This window comes from Lycorma delicatula, chromosome 2, assembly GCF_047948215.1.
Source record: "Lycorma delicatula isolate Av1 chromosome 2, ASM4794821v1, whole genome shotgun sequence".
Taxonomy (NCBI): domain Eukaryota; kingdom Metazoa; phylum Arthropoda; class Insecta; order Hemiptera; family Fulgoridae; genus Lycorma; species Lycorma delicatula.
In genome coordinates, this window is record NC_134456.1 from 139,524,583 (window position 1) to 139,542,016 (window position 17,434).

Below are 17,434 nucleotides of genomic sequence, written 5' to 3' on the forward strand. Positions count from 1 at the left end.
TTTATTTATTTATTTATTTATTTATTTATTTATTTATTTATTTATTTATTTATTTATTTATTTATTTATTTATTTATTTATTTATTTATTTATTTATTTATTTATTTATTTATTTATTTATTTATTTATTTATTTATTTATTTATTTATTTATTTATTTATTTATTTATTTATTTATTTATTTATTTATTTATTTATTTATTTATTTATTTATTTATTTATTTATTTATTTATTTATTTATTTATTTATTTATTTATTTATTTATTTATTTATTTATTTATTTATTTATTTATTTATTTATTTATTTATTTATTTATTTATTTATTTATTTATTTATTTATTTATTTATTTATTTATTTATTTATTTATTTATTTATTTAATTTATTTAATTTATTTAATTTATTTAATTTATTTAATTTATTTAATTTATTTAATTTATTTAATTTATTTAATTTATTTAATTTATTTAATTTATTTAATTTATTTAATTTATTTATTTATTTATTTATTTATTTATTTATTTATTTATTTATTTATTTATTTATTTATTTATTTATTTATTTATTTATTTATTTATTTATTTATTTATTTATTTATTTATTTATTTATTTATTTATTTATTTATTTATTTATTTATTTATTTATTTATTTATTTATTTATTTATTTATTTATTTATTTATTTATTTATATAGAAAAATAAATTGTACTTATAAGAAATATTTAGTATGTTAGTCTCTCAATATCTGGTCGAAACGCGAACACGCGACAATATTATATACTTTAAAAACTATACCCATTTGATTTATTAAGACTTTTTTTTTGAGATATATTACTAAAATTTATATTTAAAATTAAATTGTTTAAATACAATACAATAAGCTGGGCCCGGCGTCCCATGTTGAAGAGAGGGGAGGTGTTTCAGTGGGTAGGCCCGCGCGAGAGTTTTAAAAGATTAAAAAAAAAAAAATTTTTGTTACCACACACTATTGGAGTTGGACGGGCAAAAAATTTTTTAGTTTCAAGGACTTTTGATGAAGAAAATATAGATACATAAATAAATTGACCAATTAGTAAAATTGAAAGTAAAATATAACTAAAAAAATTAAAATATATAATCTTTTTTTTGGGCAGGGGTGAATATTAAATAAAAACTTTAGGTAATTTATAATCATCATAAAAATAACTTCAACTTTTATAAGAAAATATTTTGCTGAAATGCCCCAATAAAATTTGATATTTTATTTCGGGCACAATATATCCACCACTTTTTACGATTTTTGAAGCAATCTAATACATTTTCTACTCGAAGGTAGTATCTGTCTATCAAGTTTGAAGAAAATCCGCCTATCAAGTCGAGTTATAAGACCAGATAAAAGGCCAAAAATAGATTTTTTGAACTTAGGAACATTTAAATAAAATTCTTTTCTCAAATTATTAACAATTTATTAATTTTTTTTTTTTTTAATGTTTCCTTAAGGCACAAAACTTAATAAAGGCCAATTTTCTTAGATTCTTATAAAATCGATCTACATACTTTTCCGATATAATTATAGCAACGTGAATCGCTGCAGCCGGGAAAGTAAGATTAAACATTTATGAGAAGCAGTGTAATATCTGATCGTTATTTTAATTGACAGAGTAGACACAACTCTAAATATCAAGAAAAAACTCTTTAAGTGTACATTAGCAGTTTAATTCATCACTGTAGATAATTATAATGTGAACAACCTCTATTACTAAATATCTTCCTACCGTATGAAATCCCATTGTTAAGTGGCGTGTTTAATAGAGAAGATTAATTACGTATTACAATTCTTATTATTTAGACATCTGACAGCCCGTTTTAGATAAACTCAACGGAAAACCGAGCCAACAACTTATACTTCCACTTACAATGTGTCTGTGGGCGCGCGCGCACGTTCTTGTCAGAGTATTTTAAAAAAGTTAAAAGAATCTGTTAATGGGTTTTAAAACATTTTCATCAATCCGACAAAAAAATTTAACGTTAAATAAATAACAAAATCTGTCAATACGACTTAACATTATTTTATTAATTAAATAAAAAAGATATATATAGTAGGTAGTGACCATACCTTCTCTACTATTATATATATATACGTGTATATATATACACTTCTACTACTACTACTATTTTACTACTATACATATAGTAGGTAGTCTAAAAATAATTTTGAGCTTTTTGCGCGCGAGATAGCTTAGCATATTCTGGCAAAAATCGAGAAAGGCAAGCATGTAAAAGCAGTCATGACATCGCCAGTGATCTAAACATCCATCACCAAACATCGTTAAACCGTTTTGAGAAAACTGGATACAAAAAGAAGATAGACGTTTGGGTGCCGCATGATCTGATTCAAGAAAAATTTACTCGTATGAATTTCTATCTGCAAATCTCTAATGAAACGTAACGAAGTCGAGTCGTTTCTGAAGTGATTGATCGCGAGTGATAAAAAGTGGATAGTAACCTATCACTGTACCGACCACTTAACCTACCATATGTTTAACGTTTAGCACCTACTAAAATAATGTACGAAAAAGATCGTGATCGAAGCGAGGAGAAACTCCACGCTTCGTTTTGGTTTATGCCAAAGACTGACGCCCAGGAAGGTTATGGTGTGCGTTTGGTGGGATTGAAAAGGCATTGTGCATCACGAACTGCTGCTACCAGGCAGAACGTTAGACTCAAACCTGTACCGTCGACGATTAGCGCGATTGCAGCTAACAGTTCAAAAGAAACGACCTGAACTGGCCAACAGAAAGGGTGTCGTATACCGCGCTGATAACGCCAGACGGCAAACATCTTTAACGACCCGTCAGAGAGTGAGAAAACTTGAGCGGAAGATTTTAATGCATCCACCCGGACCTAGCACCATCAGACTATCATTTGTTTCGGTCTCTGCAGAACTCCCTCAATGATGTTAAGTTAGTTTCAAAAGAGGTCTTTAAAAACCATGTGTCACAATTTTTTGGCCGCAAACCACAGAAGTTCTATAGCGACGGGATTATGGTGTTGCTGGAAAAATGGCAGACGGTCATCGAAAGAAACTGGTGAATATATAGTCTCAATATTATTTTTCAATAACAATAAATGAGTTCTCAATTTTGGCCACCAAAGGCTCAAAACGTTTTAGACAATCTGTATATACTCGTATAATATAATATATATAATAATATATAAATATATATTGTTTTTGCTATTGTTAATCATTCAAATAAAGCTGCAGCTCAGATCCTTGTATATTTTGGGCTAAAATTAGAGGCGTAGATACTAAATATTGTACTTACGCTCACAGAAGATAATGAATCAAATTTTTGTGATTTAGTTAATTATGAATATAAGGGAGATAATAATTTTTTTAAAATAAGAGTAATATAAATGACTAAAAAAGTATTTTTAGCGTTTATTACTTTCTGTTTTAAATCATTTTAATCACATTTAAAAAGATGAGAGAAGCTGTGAAAACAGAGTAGTATTTACAACCTAAAATGATTAATAATTTGAAAAGTTTTTGAAGAAATCTGAGGAACGTTACATACATAGAATAAAAAATAAGAAATTTACCATTTTTTTTAGAATATTTCTTACCAAAGCGATGGAAGTAGGCTTCAAAATCCTCATGTCCAGTCAAAAGCTGGGAAAGGTAGAAGCCCACCTCCCTAAAGCCTCGCTGCACCCAGTCATGTACTCACGGAATTATTCGCTTCATCCATATTTCCGTTGCAGAGCCATTCCACTCGTCCTACCAGTCATCCTGTAAGGCATGTTTAGCACGCTTAGTCTTAGGCATGCCGTTGTTTACACGAGTTCTCTCGTGTAAACACGAGAAAAGTTCTATCTGAGCCCTCAGTTTCACTGGTGGAATACCTGTAATCACTTCAATAGCACTCCTAGATACAGTTCTACAGGAGGATGCCACACTAATCGCCATACGCCTTTGGATCGCCGATATCTTATCCACATTCTTCTTCTTCTAGAAAGCTTCAACCCAGGCTGGGGCCGCATAAAATATAATAGATGAGGTCACCGCCAGAAGGAGTGATGAACTAAAAGACAAGAATTTTCTGCAATTTATTAAAGATCGGACATGTTTGCCTCAGTGTATATGTTCTTGTGAGATTCTATTTTTCAGTCACTCTGTAGTTAAATTTAATGTAGATACAATTAAACAGAAATTCCAGAATAATTAAATAAAATTGAGCATAAATTAAACTAGAAAATCCAAAAAAAAATACGATTCTAAATTATAATTTTCAATTAATATTAAATAATCAGATGTTTCAGCAAATCTGTTACATATATACACACGTAACAGTGCCTATTAAATTACATATATTAAATTACAAAAAAAAAACATAAAAGGCAAGTCTTAAAAATATTAAAAACAATTATAAAAATTAAAAAACACTACTGCCACAAAATTAAAAAGAATAAATAAACTGAACTAAAAACGACAATAAATCGAACTAAAAAAAAGAAAATAAGGCATGGAAATAAAGGATAATTAGTTAATTACTATTCACAGCTCTTTAATGTAGACAAATACTGTTCAGACCCAGCACTGCATTTAAATATTTTCGTTGAAAGAAAAATTGTTCTTATCGATGTTAACACTTAGTGGGAACTTAATCATTAGACAATCTTAAATGCCTGCTATTTCTACAACATGAAAAATATACTCAAACATATCAAAAGTGTCTTAAAGTTGATTGGTCACCCGTTATTTTATTTAATTAAATACTGCATAACGATGTTTAGGTCCTTTATTTATTTATTTTTTTTTTTTGTTCGATTTATTGTCGTTTTTTTAGTTCAATTTATTTTTTAATTTTACATTTTATTTTTTTAATTATATTTTATCATTATTTTTATTATTTTATCATTATTAATTCATTGTTGTTTTATTGTTATTAATTTATCTAGTAAATTTTTAATCAAAAGAACATTACACACAAAACCAAAACATTATAATAATTAATCATGATTAATGTGATACAAAGTAAGTCTAATTCTATTTAAGATTATTATTCTCATTTAGAAAAGATTATTTTCTTTAGTACTTGTTATTTATTATTATTTACTAACCTAATGGAACTAATAATTCTATTTAAGTATAAAACTATTAAGGTAATATAATGTTTTGTTGTTTTTTTAACACATGCTATTTTATTATGCATAAAGAATAAATTTAACATTTTTACTTTAAACATTACATAATAAATTTAACATTAACATTTTAAAAAGATGCATTCACTACATAACCTTGAATAACAAAAGGACAATAAATAAGTGTTTAAATTTATGGCTCGTACTGTAATTGAGTTTATAAAATAATAATAAATATAAAAATTCTTGAACTTTCATAATAGTATTTTTTTATTCTTAAACTTCTTTTTTGCAGTGTGGGATGCGTCTGCTAAGAGTCCAGTCGGAATTTTATCTGGAAATGTGTTTCAATTGGGAGATTTCGATGAATGTTTAGGAGTTAGCCAACCTGTTAAAGGAAAGTACTGTATTGTTCAAATCCACATCAATGTACCACCTGGTCACAATTTTGTCTCCCCTTTGACAATCGATTACAGTCCTTACTTACATTTTTGGGACAAAATCTATGTAAATATATATTCTATTATCAATTACATTATTTTTAAGTAACAAAAATATAATTTACTTCTACATAGTTCTAATAATTACAATCATATTTGTATTCTTAAATCTACAGTTTATCAATAATACTTTGTTGATATTTCCTCTATTATCATTAACGTATTAATATACCAGCAAAAGAAACACAAGAACAATTGCAAAAAAAATTATGTACAATTATTATTTTTATTAACTCATAAATGTTATGGATAATTTCACCCTAATCTTATTTTCCAGTTCAAAGAAAAAAATTTTGAAAATAAATAATAAAAAATAGCAGTTTTTTCACAATTAAAGTTATAAAAAAAATTAGTTCAAATGTGCTAGTATTATCAAAATATAAATGCCAGAACTTGGAACATCCCAAAACTTAAAAATCCTTTAATTTATTCATATCTATAAAAATAGTACAAGGAGTAATTGAAATTTAAAATATATAACTATATTCTATGTTTTATAATTAGTTCTGATTGCCTGTTATTATGTATGTTTAGAAAACACAGATAATATTACAGAAATTTTAATCAAAATTTGTAATAAAAGCAAGTTCCTTTCTCTTTCCCAAGAAGCACATAATGAACAATGTTTTCTTTCTGCTTTCTTTTTATGCCAACAGTGTAGGATCCTCTGTAAAACTTGTTCATTCATTCTCATTTGCTGTCCTCCTTTTTCATTTTCCCATTATCACTCCTCTTCTTCTTTCAATCACCACACAGTTCAACAACTTGTTCTAGTTCTGCCTTTAGCCTTCTTCAGCACCCATTATTCTTCTTAAAATTTTTTACCTTCAGATTCAGCATAAATAAAACAGTTGCTGCTGTACTGTCTCAAGTTTCTTCACAACGACCACTGTTTTAATATCTAACCCAATGTATTTATTATTCTCTCCAAATACTCCATTTCTGCTATCAATACTTGTGTTGTTATAGTGGTGCTTCAATTGTTATTGGCCAACTTTCTGATCAGTACAAGAAGTATGGTATTTAATATCTATAGTTTTATTTCATTTGATAATTATTTTTTATCAAGAGCATTATTAAAAATATTTCCACCACACCCTTAATCTTAAATCTCATTACAATCATTAATCAGTGATTAACTGATAGTTATTTTTATTTTGTTAAGCTGCAATTCTGCCATAATTTTTTTAACGTAGCGAGTAAAATGATTTAAGTACTGCATGAAATATTACATGCCTTTATATTAGTCTACGTATATATATATAGATTTCATATGGAAATTAAAGCACGTTATTATATTTATCTCAATATAATAATAATAAATTAAAATTAAAGCATGTTCAATTTATAAAAAATATCAGAGTATTCTAATTTCTTCAGAGCAAGTTTGATCAGTACAGGACCCAAGACTTTGAGTAATCTAAGAATATGGGTTTCAAAATAGTTGAAAATAATAAGGGTATCCCAAAATAAACTGATATTTTAAATTTGCCCCCAATTTTTTCATGGTAAAACCAGAGTAGAGATTTTTATATGCTATTATCAGTAAATCTTGAGGTTAAATTACAGAAAAGTACACACTTGAACAACATAAATGTATTTTGATTACAAATTATGATACAATTTATGTTTTTTTACCTCTTAAAATATACAATTCATAAAACCCAAAAATGGTATTTAGATATTTATCTAAAGAATATTTTCAAGCCCCATTCTAGTGAATATCTCGTTTAGTGTAGTCGCAAATGGAGAAAATTTACCATCATTGTTCAAAATTTTTATCTTTCTTCACATCTTCAAGGTCAAATTTTGAAAAATCTATAAATTGGTTTTTAAATATTTACCTGAAAATTATACATACCAAAAATCAAGTTGATATATTATTTGTTACTGAAAGAAATAAATCGCAGAATTTAAAAAAGTAATTTATCTGAAAAACTTGTTTAAAAAAAAATTAAAAATTGTTTATTTTTTTAATTATATATAACATAATTCAATAAATGATTTTTTTTTTTAAATTAACAAACTGGTTTTAATTCTGATAAGAATTAATATTTTTAAAATATATTTATTAAATAAATGTTTTATTTTTTTATTATATTTCTTTTTGTTTTAATATCCTTTCAAGTATGTACACAGGAGTGGTAGTTTGTTTAGCCATTATGTAAGTCTGTTTGTTCCCTTCTTTAGCCACAGATCTAACCAATTACAACCAACTTTTGGCTCAAAGCAGGTCTTTGATCTGGAAGTAACATAGACTATTTTAAATTGTTTTAACCAAAACGGGGGATGCTACACTGAGGGACAAAATTAAAAATTTATGCTGTTTTCAAATTGTAATGATGGAATTCCATAAAACAATTAAAAAAAACACTTTTTATCTCTTATGATTTTTTTTGAAAAATTCATTGTTCTCTAGTTATAGGAAAAAAATGTGCTCAGCAAAAGGAAGGAAGAATGTATCGTGGCTACCGCATACATGAATTACACGCATGTGCCTTATCATTCATTAATATTCAAATTTCTATTTAAATAACACAATTCTAAAAATGAAACAACTTATACCAGTATCATATCTAGATGACTCTTATATTGAATGGTAAAATTATGGAAACAACAAAAAATAGGTCGAAAGCTACAAAAAAAAATTGCCTATGTAGGCTATATGAGGCAGTAACTTTAATGACCTTCACTTTGTTAAAACTCGAAATAAGCACCAATATAACATAAAATGTAGAAGTAATATTAAATTTCACATCGCTGAGTACCTTACTGCATCCTGAAAAATACCTGTAAGAAAAAAAAGAAAAACTTATTTAATTATTTTTTGTTTGCTTTTCATAATTATTCTAGATAGATATGTATGATCAGTAGTTGGATTCCTTGTTTTTTTTAAATTATTTTATTATATAAAAAAAAAGTTAAAATGTTCGCAGCCTACATTCACTGAACTGTTGAGATATGTTGGCGTATAGGACTGGTCTCCTGATGGCCATTTTTAAAATTGTAATTTTTAACATATTTTCTCTAATATGCTGTTGCTAATAGTTATTTCTATATATTTTATGCCTCTTCCACCATATACACAGGTGGGCGCAACTGGTAATTACACCTTTTCATTTATACTGCCAATATTGTATTTGTATAATACCATTTTTAATGTGTTTTTGTTAGAAAAATAATTCATTATTTTACTTAATGTTATTGAATGAGATTTTTAAAGAATATCATTCGACTAGGTCTCTTCTTCAAAGAAAAAAAATTACAATGAATAAATTAAAAATTAGATGAAAAAGATTTGTTCATATTTCAAAATAGCATATCATAAAAAATAAATCACAATTTAATAAATTTTCTTTATTACTTGGTAATGTTCAATGCCAAAATGTTTTCAGAGGATTGCAATACATATGAGTATGTATTGTATATCTCTCATATATAAAGAGAAACAGTGAGCTTAATATCAACAAGAAACACAGAAACTGTAATTCAGTACATTTATGAGCATCCAGCAATATCTTCAACTCGTTGTCCTAGATATCTAAACTTCATTCTCAAATTAGTCCAATCTTAAAGCAAGATATTATAAATCGGTTTTTTAAACTTAACTAAAAAAAGTGACAAGAAATTTGTAAGTCTAATTGGTGATTTTTTTTTTAAATTAACTATTTTATAAACACACCATTATAGAAAACGAATCAAGAAGTGATATCTTTGATACACATTTTCTTATAACATTACATATAAGACAGCGCATAAATAAACAACATGATTACTTATTTTAGTAGACACTAATTACAGGTTTAAAAAAATATCAATAAAAAAATGATGTACAATTTAAAACTTTGATATAGTGGTTGCTTTTTCTTGCTTTAAAAAAGAATAAAACTATCCAGTTAGAAAAATGATAAATTACCATACCATAAGTTATTATTCAAAAAATATTGATTATGTGAATACTGACATACAATTTTATGTTTTGTATTAAATAATTATAATTAATTTTTACAGTTTGGTGGCTCAAGATCAAAACAGCGACTAGATCAACTAAAATGGGCTCTGTGTGTACCTCAATCATGTAGTGTAGATGATTTACAATCATCTTTAGATGATTACATTAGAAAAATAAATATGAAAGACAGATTAACTATATATGTTGAACAAAAAGCATGTACCATTAAAGATAATCCTCGATATAATTTCTCATTAGCTGATTTAACTTTCAGGTAATTTTATTTAAACTTGTTAAATAAGGTAACTCTAATTGTAAATATTAATATAATTATTTAAAAATAAGATGTACAAACAGTTTTGATAACTTAACAAAATAAGATTGAATTTAAAAAATAAGGTTAAAATAAATATTATTTAATGATGATTCCTAAATAAATTATAGCTCATAAAATATTGATGGAATAATTAGGGAAGTAGTTAGAGGGCCAGGATTTGACATATATATGAATGTAAGTTATTTGTTAAATTATTACAGTTTATTTTAATTTTATATGAAATACAAACTGACACAGATAAATCCTGTAAATATTATATACTGAAGTAAACTATTTTTAAAAACGTTAACATATTTCTAAAAAAATGTTCTTGGCAATTATTGTATTTTATTTTTATTAATAATGTTATTTATTTTTTACAGTTCATCATTGAACTGCTTGTTATTGAACTGTTTGTTATTTATCATTATGAATACATTTTGTTTATACAGCATTAATGCATTCTATTCATTGTATTTTATTGATTACCAATGCCTCAACTTGAACAGAACTTACCTGATAAGAAGGACTCCAGTTCATCCTTTGATAATCTGCAGAATAGATTTTTTTAAATTGTAATTTACAGATATTAATGAAGTAATGATTTCTTTTTTAAATTTATATCTTATCACATTTGTATCATATATTCATTACATTATATTTTACAAGTCAAACTGAAATATTTATATGACTGTTTATTTGAAACCTGTTCATTCAAACATCTAGATTATCTAGGTCAGTTTGACATCATGATACTTTAAATACATAATTATTTATTTTTTATGAAACTACAGAATTTTTTTACATTAATGTGTCAGCTTTTCATCCAGGTCGAATCAGTCAAGCATAGCATTCTTCAATCTCTACAAAATTTCCATTTGGTATTCCCACACACAGCTTCAAGGGAAGTTACATGGGAAGTTAAAAAAAATATTATTTATAGTAAAATTAACTTACTTATTAATTTTTAGAAATTGGATTTTTTTCATACTTACTTACTAAAAAAGCTGGCAACACAGTTGTAGGATTTTCCAGTCACACAACTAAAGCCACGTTCCAGGAAAGTCTACAACTGTGAGTTATTTCTGATGCAGGGCTTACACACACAATTTAATTTAAAATATTTATCATTTTATTTAAATATAATATTTTTTCATTTATTTAATTCAATGATTGTAACTAAAGCTGGTGCTCATACCGTATTTAATTTGAGCGGGTGTGACGGTACTAGCGGCGACTGTCGGCACTAACTAAACTAATGTAATTTTACAAATTACACAGAAAAATTTCACTTTTACCGTTGGCAGACTGGTGTAGCCACGAGGCTAACGCACCAGATACCGAGTCAACCGGGTGATAGAGTTCAAGACCCAGCACCGAGTCAACCGGGTGATAGAGTTCAAGACCCAGCCAGAGCCAGTTACTTTTTACACTTTAAATATTACTCATTTATTTAATTCTACCGCTCACCTGTGACATCACAACATAGCAGTAATTTGGAGCATATTTTGTTGTGGTGGTGTGATTTTGCAAAAAAGGTTAAGGGGTGTATTTTTTGCAAATCTTGTTATTTTTTAATTGCTAACAAATGTGCCTAAGAAAAATGTGACCTTAATTAGGCAAAATCTTGAGATACTGTGGGTGAACTTGCTCTACTGCCTCACCCCCTTACCTTTTACGTTGAAAATTTAATGTATCAATGCCCCATATATAGAAGTAATCTGACCAAGTTTGGTCAAAATCGATCCAGTAGTTCTGGAGATATAACGTTATTTAGAGGCCAATACCAAACACACGTGCATGCGTATGTGCTCACACACAGATATATATATATATATACATATATATATATATGAACATTAACATCCACAAAATTTCCAACTAGTTTTTTTTTGTTTTTTGGGTTACTTAGGTGTTCAAATGTCAAGATCCAATGAAACAGCATATGCCCAAATTGGCCCGATTACAATCAGTACTTTCTCCTTCTAGAGCTATAGCGCAACTTAAAATCAGTGTGCCATTTCATATTCTATTATATCTCTACTTTTCAAAGTTTATCTCATTGTAAAATTCAATTAAATGTAGAAATTATTTCAAAAAAGTTACTGTTCTTTTTATATTTTACACTTGTGATCTCTTAGGCTATATGATCTTTCGAATTATCTAGATTTTAATTCATCTAGGCCACATCCAGTCCCAGTTACTTTGGATGTGGTTTTACAGAACATGTAAACAGTAATTAAAAAATCAAGACTGGAAATAATGTAAGGAGAGGTACTCCTTAAATTAATAATTTAAGAGAGGCATTCCTATTAATAATAATCACCTTGTTTCCACAAGGTACCTCTCATTAGTAGTTAAGTTCTGTTCAGTTACTACTGCATTTGAAGATCCACTTTTTAACCATATTATCTAATACATGTAATAAATTAATATTAATATATTATTTTATCACTCTGTTATAAACAATCGAACAAATATTAAATTAATTATTTCCTGATATAATACATGTTTTCTTTATTTTGCGTATTATTATATGGTCTCTTCTCACAATTATATAGAATAGATGTATATAGTTATTAAGTTCCTGCATTTGTAATTTATATCTGTGAGGTGGTTAGAAAAAGTGTTGCTGTTGAATCCTTTTCATTGTACCTTTAAAGCTACATTATCTTCCTCATGAGCAGAAATGTGTGATCAGAGCAGCTAACTTTGTAATCTCCTGAGAATTGTGTTTGTATAGTGAACATATTCATTGTAGGATTGATTTTTTTATCCGCTGTTCAGAAAACTAATTATTAAATTATAAAAAAAAAAACAGAACACTGTAATAAAAGGACAACTAACATTTTATAATATAATTTTTAAATATTTGTTTCAGTGCTGTTATAATTTTGATACTTCTGGTATCCATAACAGCTACAGTTTATGATTTCACATTCTTTAAAGGTGAAGGAAATTCACCACCAAGTAAGTATAATATTTCATTTTTAAAATACTCAATTAATATTATTGAATTATTTAAACCATTTGAAGTTTAGTATGACAAAAGCATTAAATTTTAAATCCAGTTTAGTTAATAACATAATAAATTAGTTATAAATAAAATTACCATTAAAAGAAAATCTACAATTCATAGCGACTCAGAATGAACTGGAAATGGTGCAGAGAGATCTTGTTTTCCTCTATGAGAGAGGTAGACAGTTGAAAGATCGGTTATATTAGAAACTCCTTGAAACTGTCTCCCAGATACACTCTGTTGTTGGATTCTAAACACACGTGATCTGGTGATCTAGAAATGTAACATCTACAAGTACAGTTATTACATAAACCCTGAATTAACAAAGCTTAAGAGTACATCTGAAAAATTCCAGAACATTATATGTATAAATGAATCATCCACCGAAAATAAATAAAAAATCTTATTGACTTTATTAAGTACTTTCTAAAAATTCTGCAATAAAACTTTATCCCACAGTAGGTTAGACATATATGCTTACTATAGTCTAAAAATGATTCAAAATCAAATGAATCCAGTTACCATTTTAAGGAAACAGAAATTACACCAAAAATTAAGAATTTCTTTAAAAATAAGCTTACATAATGAGTTAAAAACAATTGACTAGACCAAAAAATAAAATTGGAATTAATTAACAGTAACAGCTGAAATTAATGCAGTAACACAGTCAAAAATAAAGTATGAAACCAGATCATTAAAAAAGCAAAATAAATACTTTATTATATGTAATAATTTATGTTCTGCTTTGAATATTTGACATAATATGATTAATATGTTTTGCAGGAACCAAATATCTATTAGGAATATTATTATCTAAAAAAAAATTTTTTATTATTATGATAACCTCTGGTTCATGTGGTTCTTGGTTCGATGTTCAATGAAATTCTCTGGAATTTTTATCTCATATTTTTGTACTCTACCCATTACTTTTTCAAAAATACCTCATGGAAATGAATAATGCACAGAACAAAAAAAAAATGAATGAAAATAGAAATAAGTGAATAGGCTGTTTTAATAGAAAATACGAGTACGTTTATAGCTATTTATACCTACCTCTGAAAACTTGTGTTTGTGCAAAGTATATGTGGTTTAATTTGTTAATTAAAATAAAAATTTGTGCGACACTGGTAACAATTGTAATACACTAAATAAAATTTGCAATTTCTTAATGTCTATTATAGGTTGCATAACTGAATATTTGTAGACATTGTAACACGGAAACAAGTACTCAAAAACATGGCATAACTACTCTTAAGATTAAAATATATCCTGTGTTAGATATTCTAGTAAAAAAGTGTAGTAAAATGGTTTTCCATTCTCTTTTTTTAAGCATATTTATTGCTTTACATTAGTATGCAACAGAAATTCATACATAATCCTGCTTTTAACAATGAATATTCAATGACTGTAACATACATAATTATTCAATTTTATAAACATTATTAAAAACTGTCAGATTAAATAAACTAAACTCTACTAATAATTATTAGTATACTACAAAAAATTTAATTTTTGCAGGCAATTTACTGCTTTGTTTATCAGCAAGGAGAAGTTATCACAGTCTGTTTCGTAGAGAGAAACCAATTTCTGGCCTTGATTTGACTCCAATGTATGCAATTCACTTTTTGTCTATCACATGTGTTGTTCTTGGTCACAGATATGCAGTTGCCCTCATGGGTCCAACTCAGAATTATGAGCTAGTAGAAAAGGTATTATATTATTTATTTATCTCCTATAATGTTAAGATAACATTAAAATTTAGTCAAATGTCTCAAAATATAAATCCATTCATTTTTCTCTCTTCTTTTAAATTAACTTTTAACATCACTTTCTGCACTGAAATAACAAAATTATTAGCAATAAAAGGTTTAGTTATTTTCATTACAAAATTAATACCACAATATTAAAGATCATACATAAGTCATAATGTGTTCTTCATAAATATGTTAATTCACTATATTCATGAGTTATCACTCTACAGTATTCAGAACATAATTTATATTTTTTATAAAAATAAAATTCATGTAAAAACTTTGACTTTTTCATTTTCCAGATATATAGAAATTATTGGATTTCAATGTGGATGGGTCACATGGATTTATTTGTTGATAGTTTCTTTGTTATGAGTGGATTTTTGTTGGGCCTTTTATTACCACTTCAATGTGATACCTCATTCGTTAATCCAGTTACTGTTTACCTGCACCGTTACCTCAGGTGAGAATATTTGTTTTTTTGGCTATTATGGTATAATTAAAATGATTTGCTCTAATTGAAAATATAATAAAGTTATATAACCCTGTTTGTATGAATTAATAAATAAAAACATGGCTTTAGATAAGTGAAATTTCAAGTGACTAATGAATATTGGTTTTTCAGACATAAATAAAAGCAGTACAGTAATTATTCGAACAAGAAAATAATAATTTATTTTTTAATATGTGTAGAAAAATTATTATTTTTTTTTTTGTCATCAGTCATTTGACTGGTTTGATGCAGCTCTCCAAGATTCTCTATCTAGTGCTAGTCCTTTCATTTCAGTATACGCTCTACATCCTAACAATTTGTTTTACATATTCCAAACGTGGCCTGCCTACACAATTTTTTCCTTCTACCTTTCCTTCCAATATTAAAGCGACTATTCCAGGATGCCTTAGTATGTAGCCTAAAAGTCTGTCTCTTCTTTTAACTATATTTTTCCAAATGCTTCTATCTTCATCTATTTGCCGCAATACCTCTTCATTTGTCACTTTATCCACCCATCCGATTTTTAACATTCTCCTATAGCACCACATTTCAAAAGCTTCTAATCTTTTCTTCTCAGATACTCCGATTGTCCAAGCTTCACTTCCATATAAAGCGACACTCCAAACATATACTTTCAAAAATTTTTTCCTGACATTTAAATTAATTTTTGATGTAAACAAATTATATTTCTTACTGAAGGCTCGTTTAGCTTGTGCTATTCGGCATTTTATATCGCTCCTGCTTAGTCCATCTTTAGTAATTCTACTTCCCAAATAACAAAATTCTTCTACCTCCATAATCTTTTCTCCTCCTATTTTCACATTCAGTGGTCAATCTTTGTTATTTCTACAACATTTCATTACTTTTGTTTTGTTCTTGTTTATTTTCATGCGATAGCTCTTGCGTAGGACTTCATCCATGCCATTCATTGTTTCTTATAAATCCTTTTTACTCTCGGCTAGAATTACTATATCATCAGCAAATCGTAACATCTTTATCTTTTCACCTTGTACTGTTACTCCTAATCTAAATTGTTCTTTCACATCATTAACTGCTAGTTCCATGTAAAGATTAAAAGGTAACGGAGATGGGGAACATCCTTGTCGGACTCCCTTTCTTATTACGGCTTCTTTCTTATGTTCTTCAATTATTACTGTTGCTGTTTGGTTCCTGTACATGTTAGCAATTGTTCTTCCATCTCTGTATTTGAACTCTAACTTTTTTAAAATGCTGAACATTTTATTCCAGTCTACGTTATCGAATGCCTTTTATAGGTCTATAAACGCCAAGTATGTTGGTTTGTTTTTCTTTAATCTTCCTTCTAGTATTAATCTGAGTGCTAAAATTGCCTCCCTTTTCCTATACTTTTTCTGAAACCAAATTGGTCTTCTCCTAGCTCTTCTTCCACTCTCTTCTCAATTCTTCTGAACAGAATTCTAGTTAACATTTTTGATGCATGAGTAGTTAAGCTAATTGTTCTATATTTTTCATATATATCTGCTCCTGCTTTCTTTAGTATCATGACAATAACACTCTTTTTGAAATCTGATGGAACTTCTCCTTTATCGTAAATATTACACACCAGTTTGTATAATTTATCTAATACTCCCTCACCTTCACTGCGCAGTAATTCTACAGGTATTCCGTCTATTCCAGGAATCTTTCTGCCATTTAAAACTTTTAATGCTCTCTTAAATTCAGATCTCAGTATTGTTTCTCCCATTTCATCCTCCTCAACTTCCTCTTCTTCCTCTATAACACCATTTTCTAATTCATTTCCTCCGTATAACTCTTCAATATATTCCACCCATCTATCGACTTTACCTTTCGTATTATATATTGGTGTACCATCTTTGTTTAACACATTATTAGATTTTAATTTATGTACCCCAAAATTTTCCTTAACTTTCCTGTATGCTCCGACTATTTTACCAATGTTCATTTCTCTTTCCACTTCTGAACACTTTTCTTTAATCCACTCTTCTTTCGCCAGTTTGCACTTCCTGTTTATAGCATTTCTTAATTGTCGATAGTTCCTTTTACTTTCTTCATTACTAGCATTCTTATATTTTCTACGTTCATCCATCAGCTGCAATATATCGTCTGAAACCCAAGGTTTTCTATCTTCTTCTATCTTCTATCTTCTTTATTCCACCTAAGTTCGCTTCTGCTGATTTAAGAATTTCCTTTTTAACATTCTCCCATTCTTCTTCTACATTTTCTACCTTATCTTTTTTACTCAGACCTCTTGCAATGTCATCCTCAAAAATCTTCTTTAC

At 27.4% G+C, this 17,434-nt stretch overlaps 1 protein-coding gene across 1 annotated transcript in view; it reads left to right on the forward strand.

The window, feature by feature from the left end:
- Positions 1–17,434, forward strand: part of LOC142319961 (nose resistant to fluoxetine protein 6-like) — a 73,219-nt gene that overhangs the window by 33,970 nt on the left and 21,815 nt on the right. Inside the window, exons 2-6 of the mRNA XM_075357639.1 lie at positions 5,420–5,631; positions 9,636–9,850; positions 12,774–12,862; positions 14,430–14,620; positions 14,965–15,125. Of these exons, the coding sequence (XP_075213754.1) occupies positions 5,420–5,631; positions 9,636–9,850; positions 12,774–12,862; positions 14,430–14,620; positions 14,965–15,125 (868 nt within the window). The remainder of the gene's footprint in view (positions 1–5,419; positions 5,632–9,635; positions 9,851–12,773; positions 12,863–14,429; positions 14,621–14,964; positions 15,126–17,434) is intronic.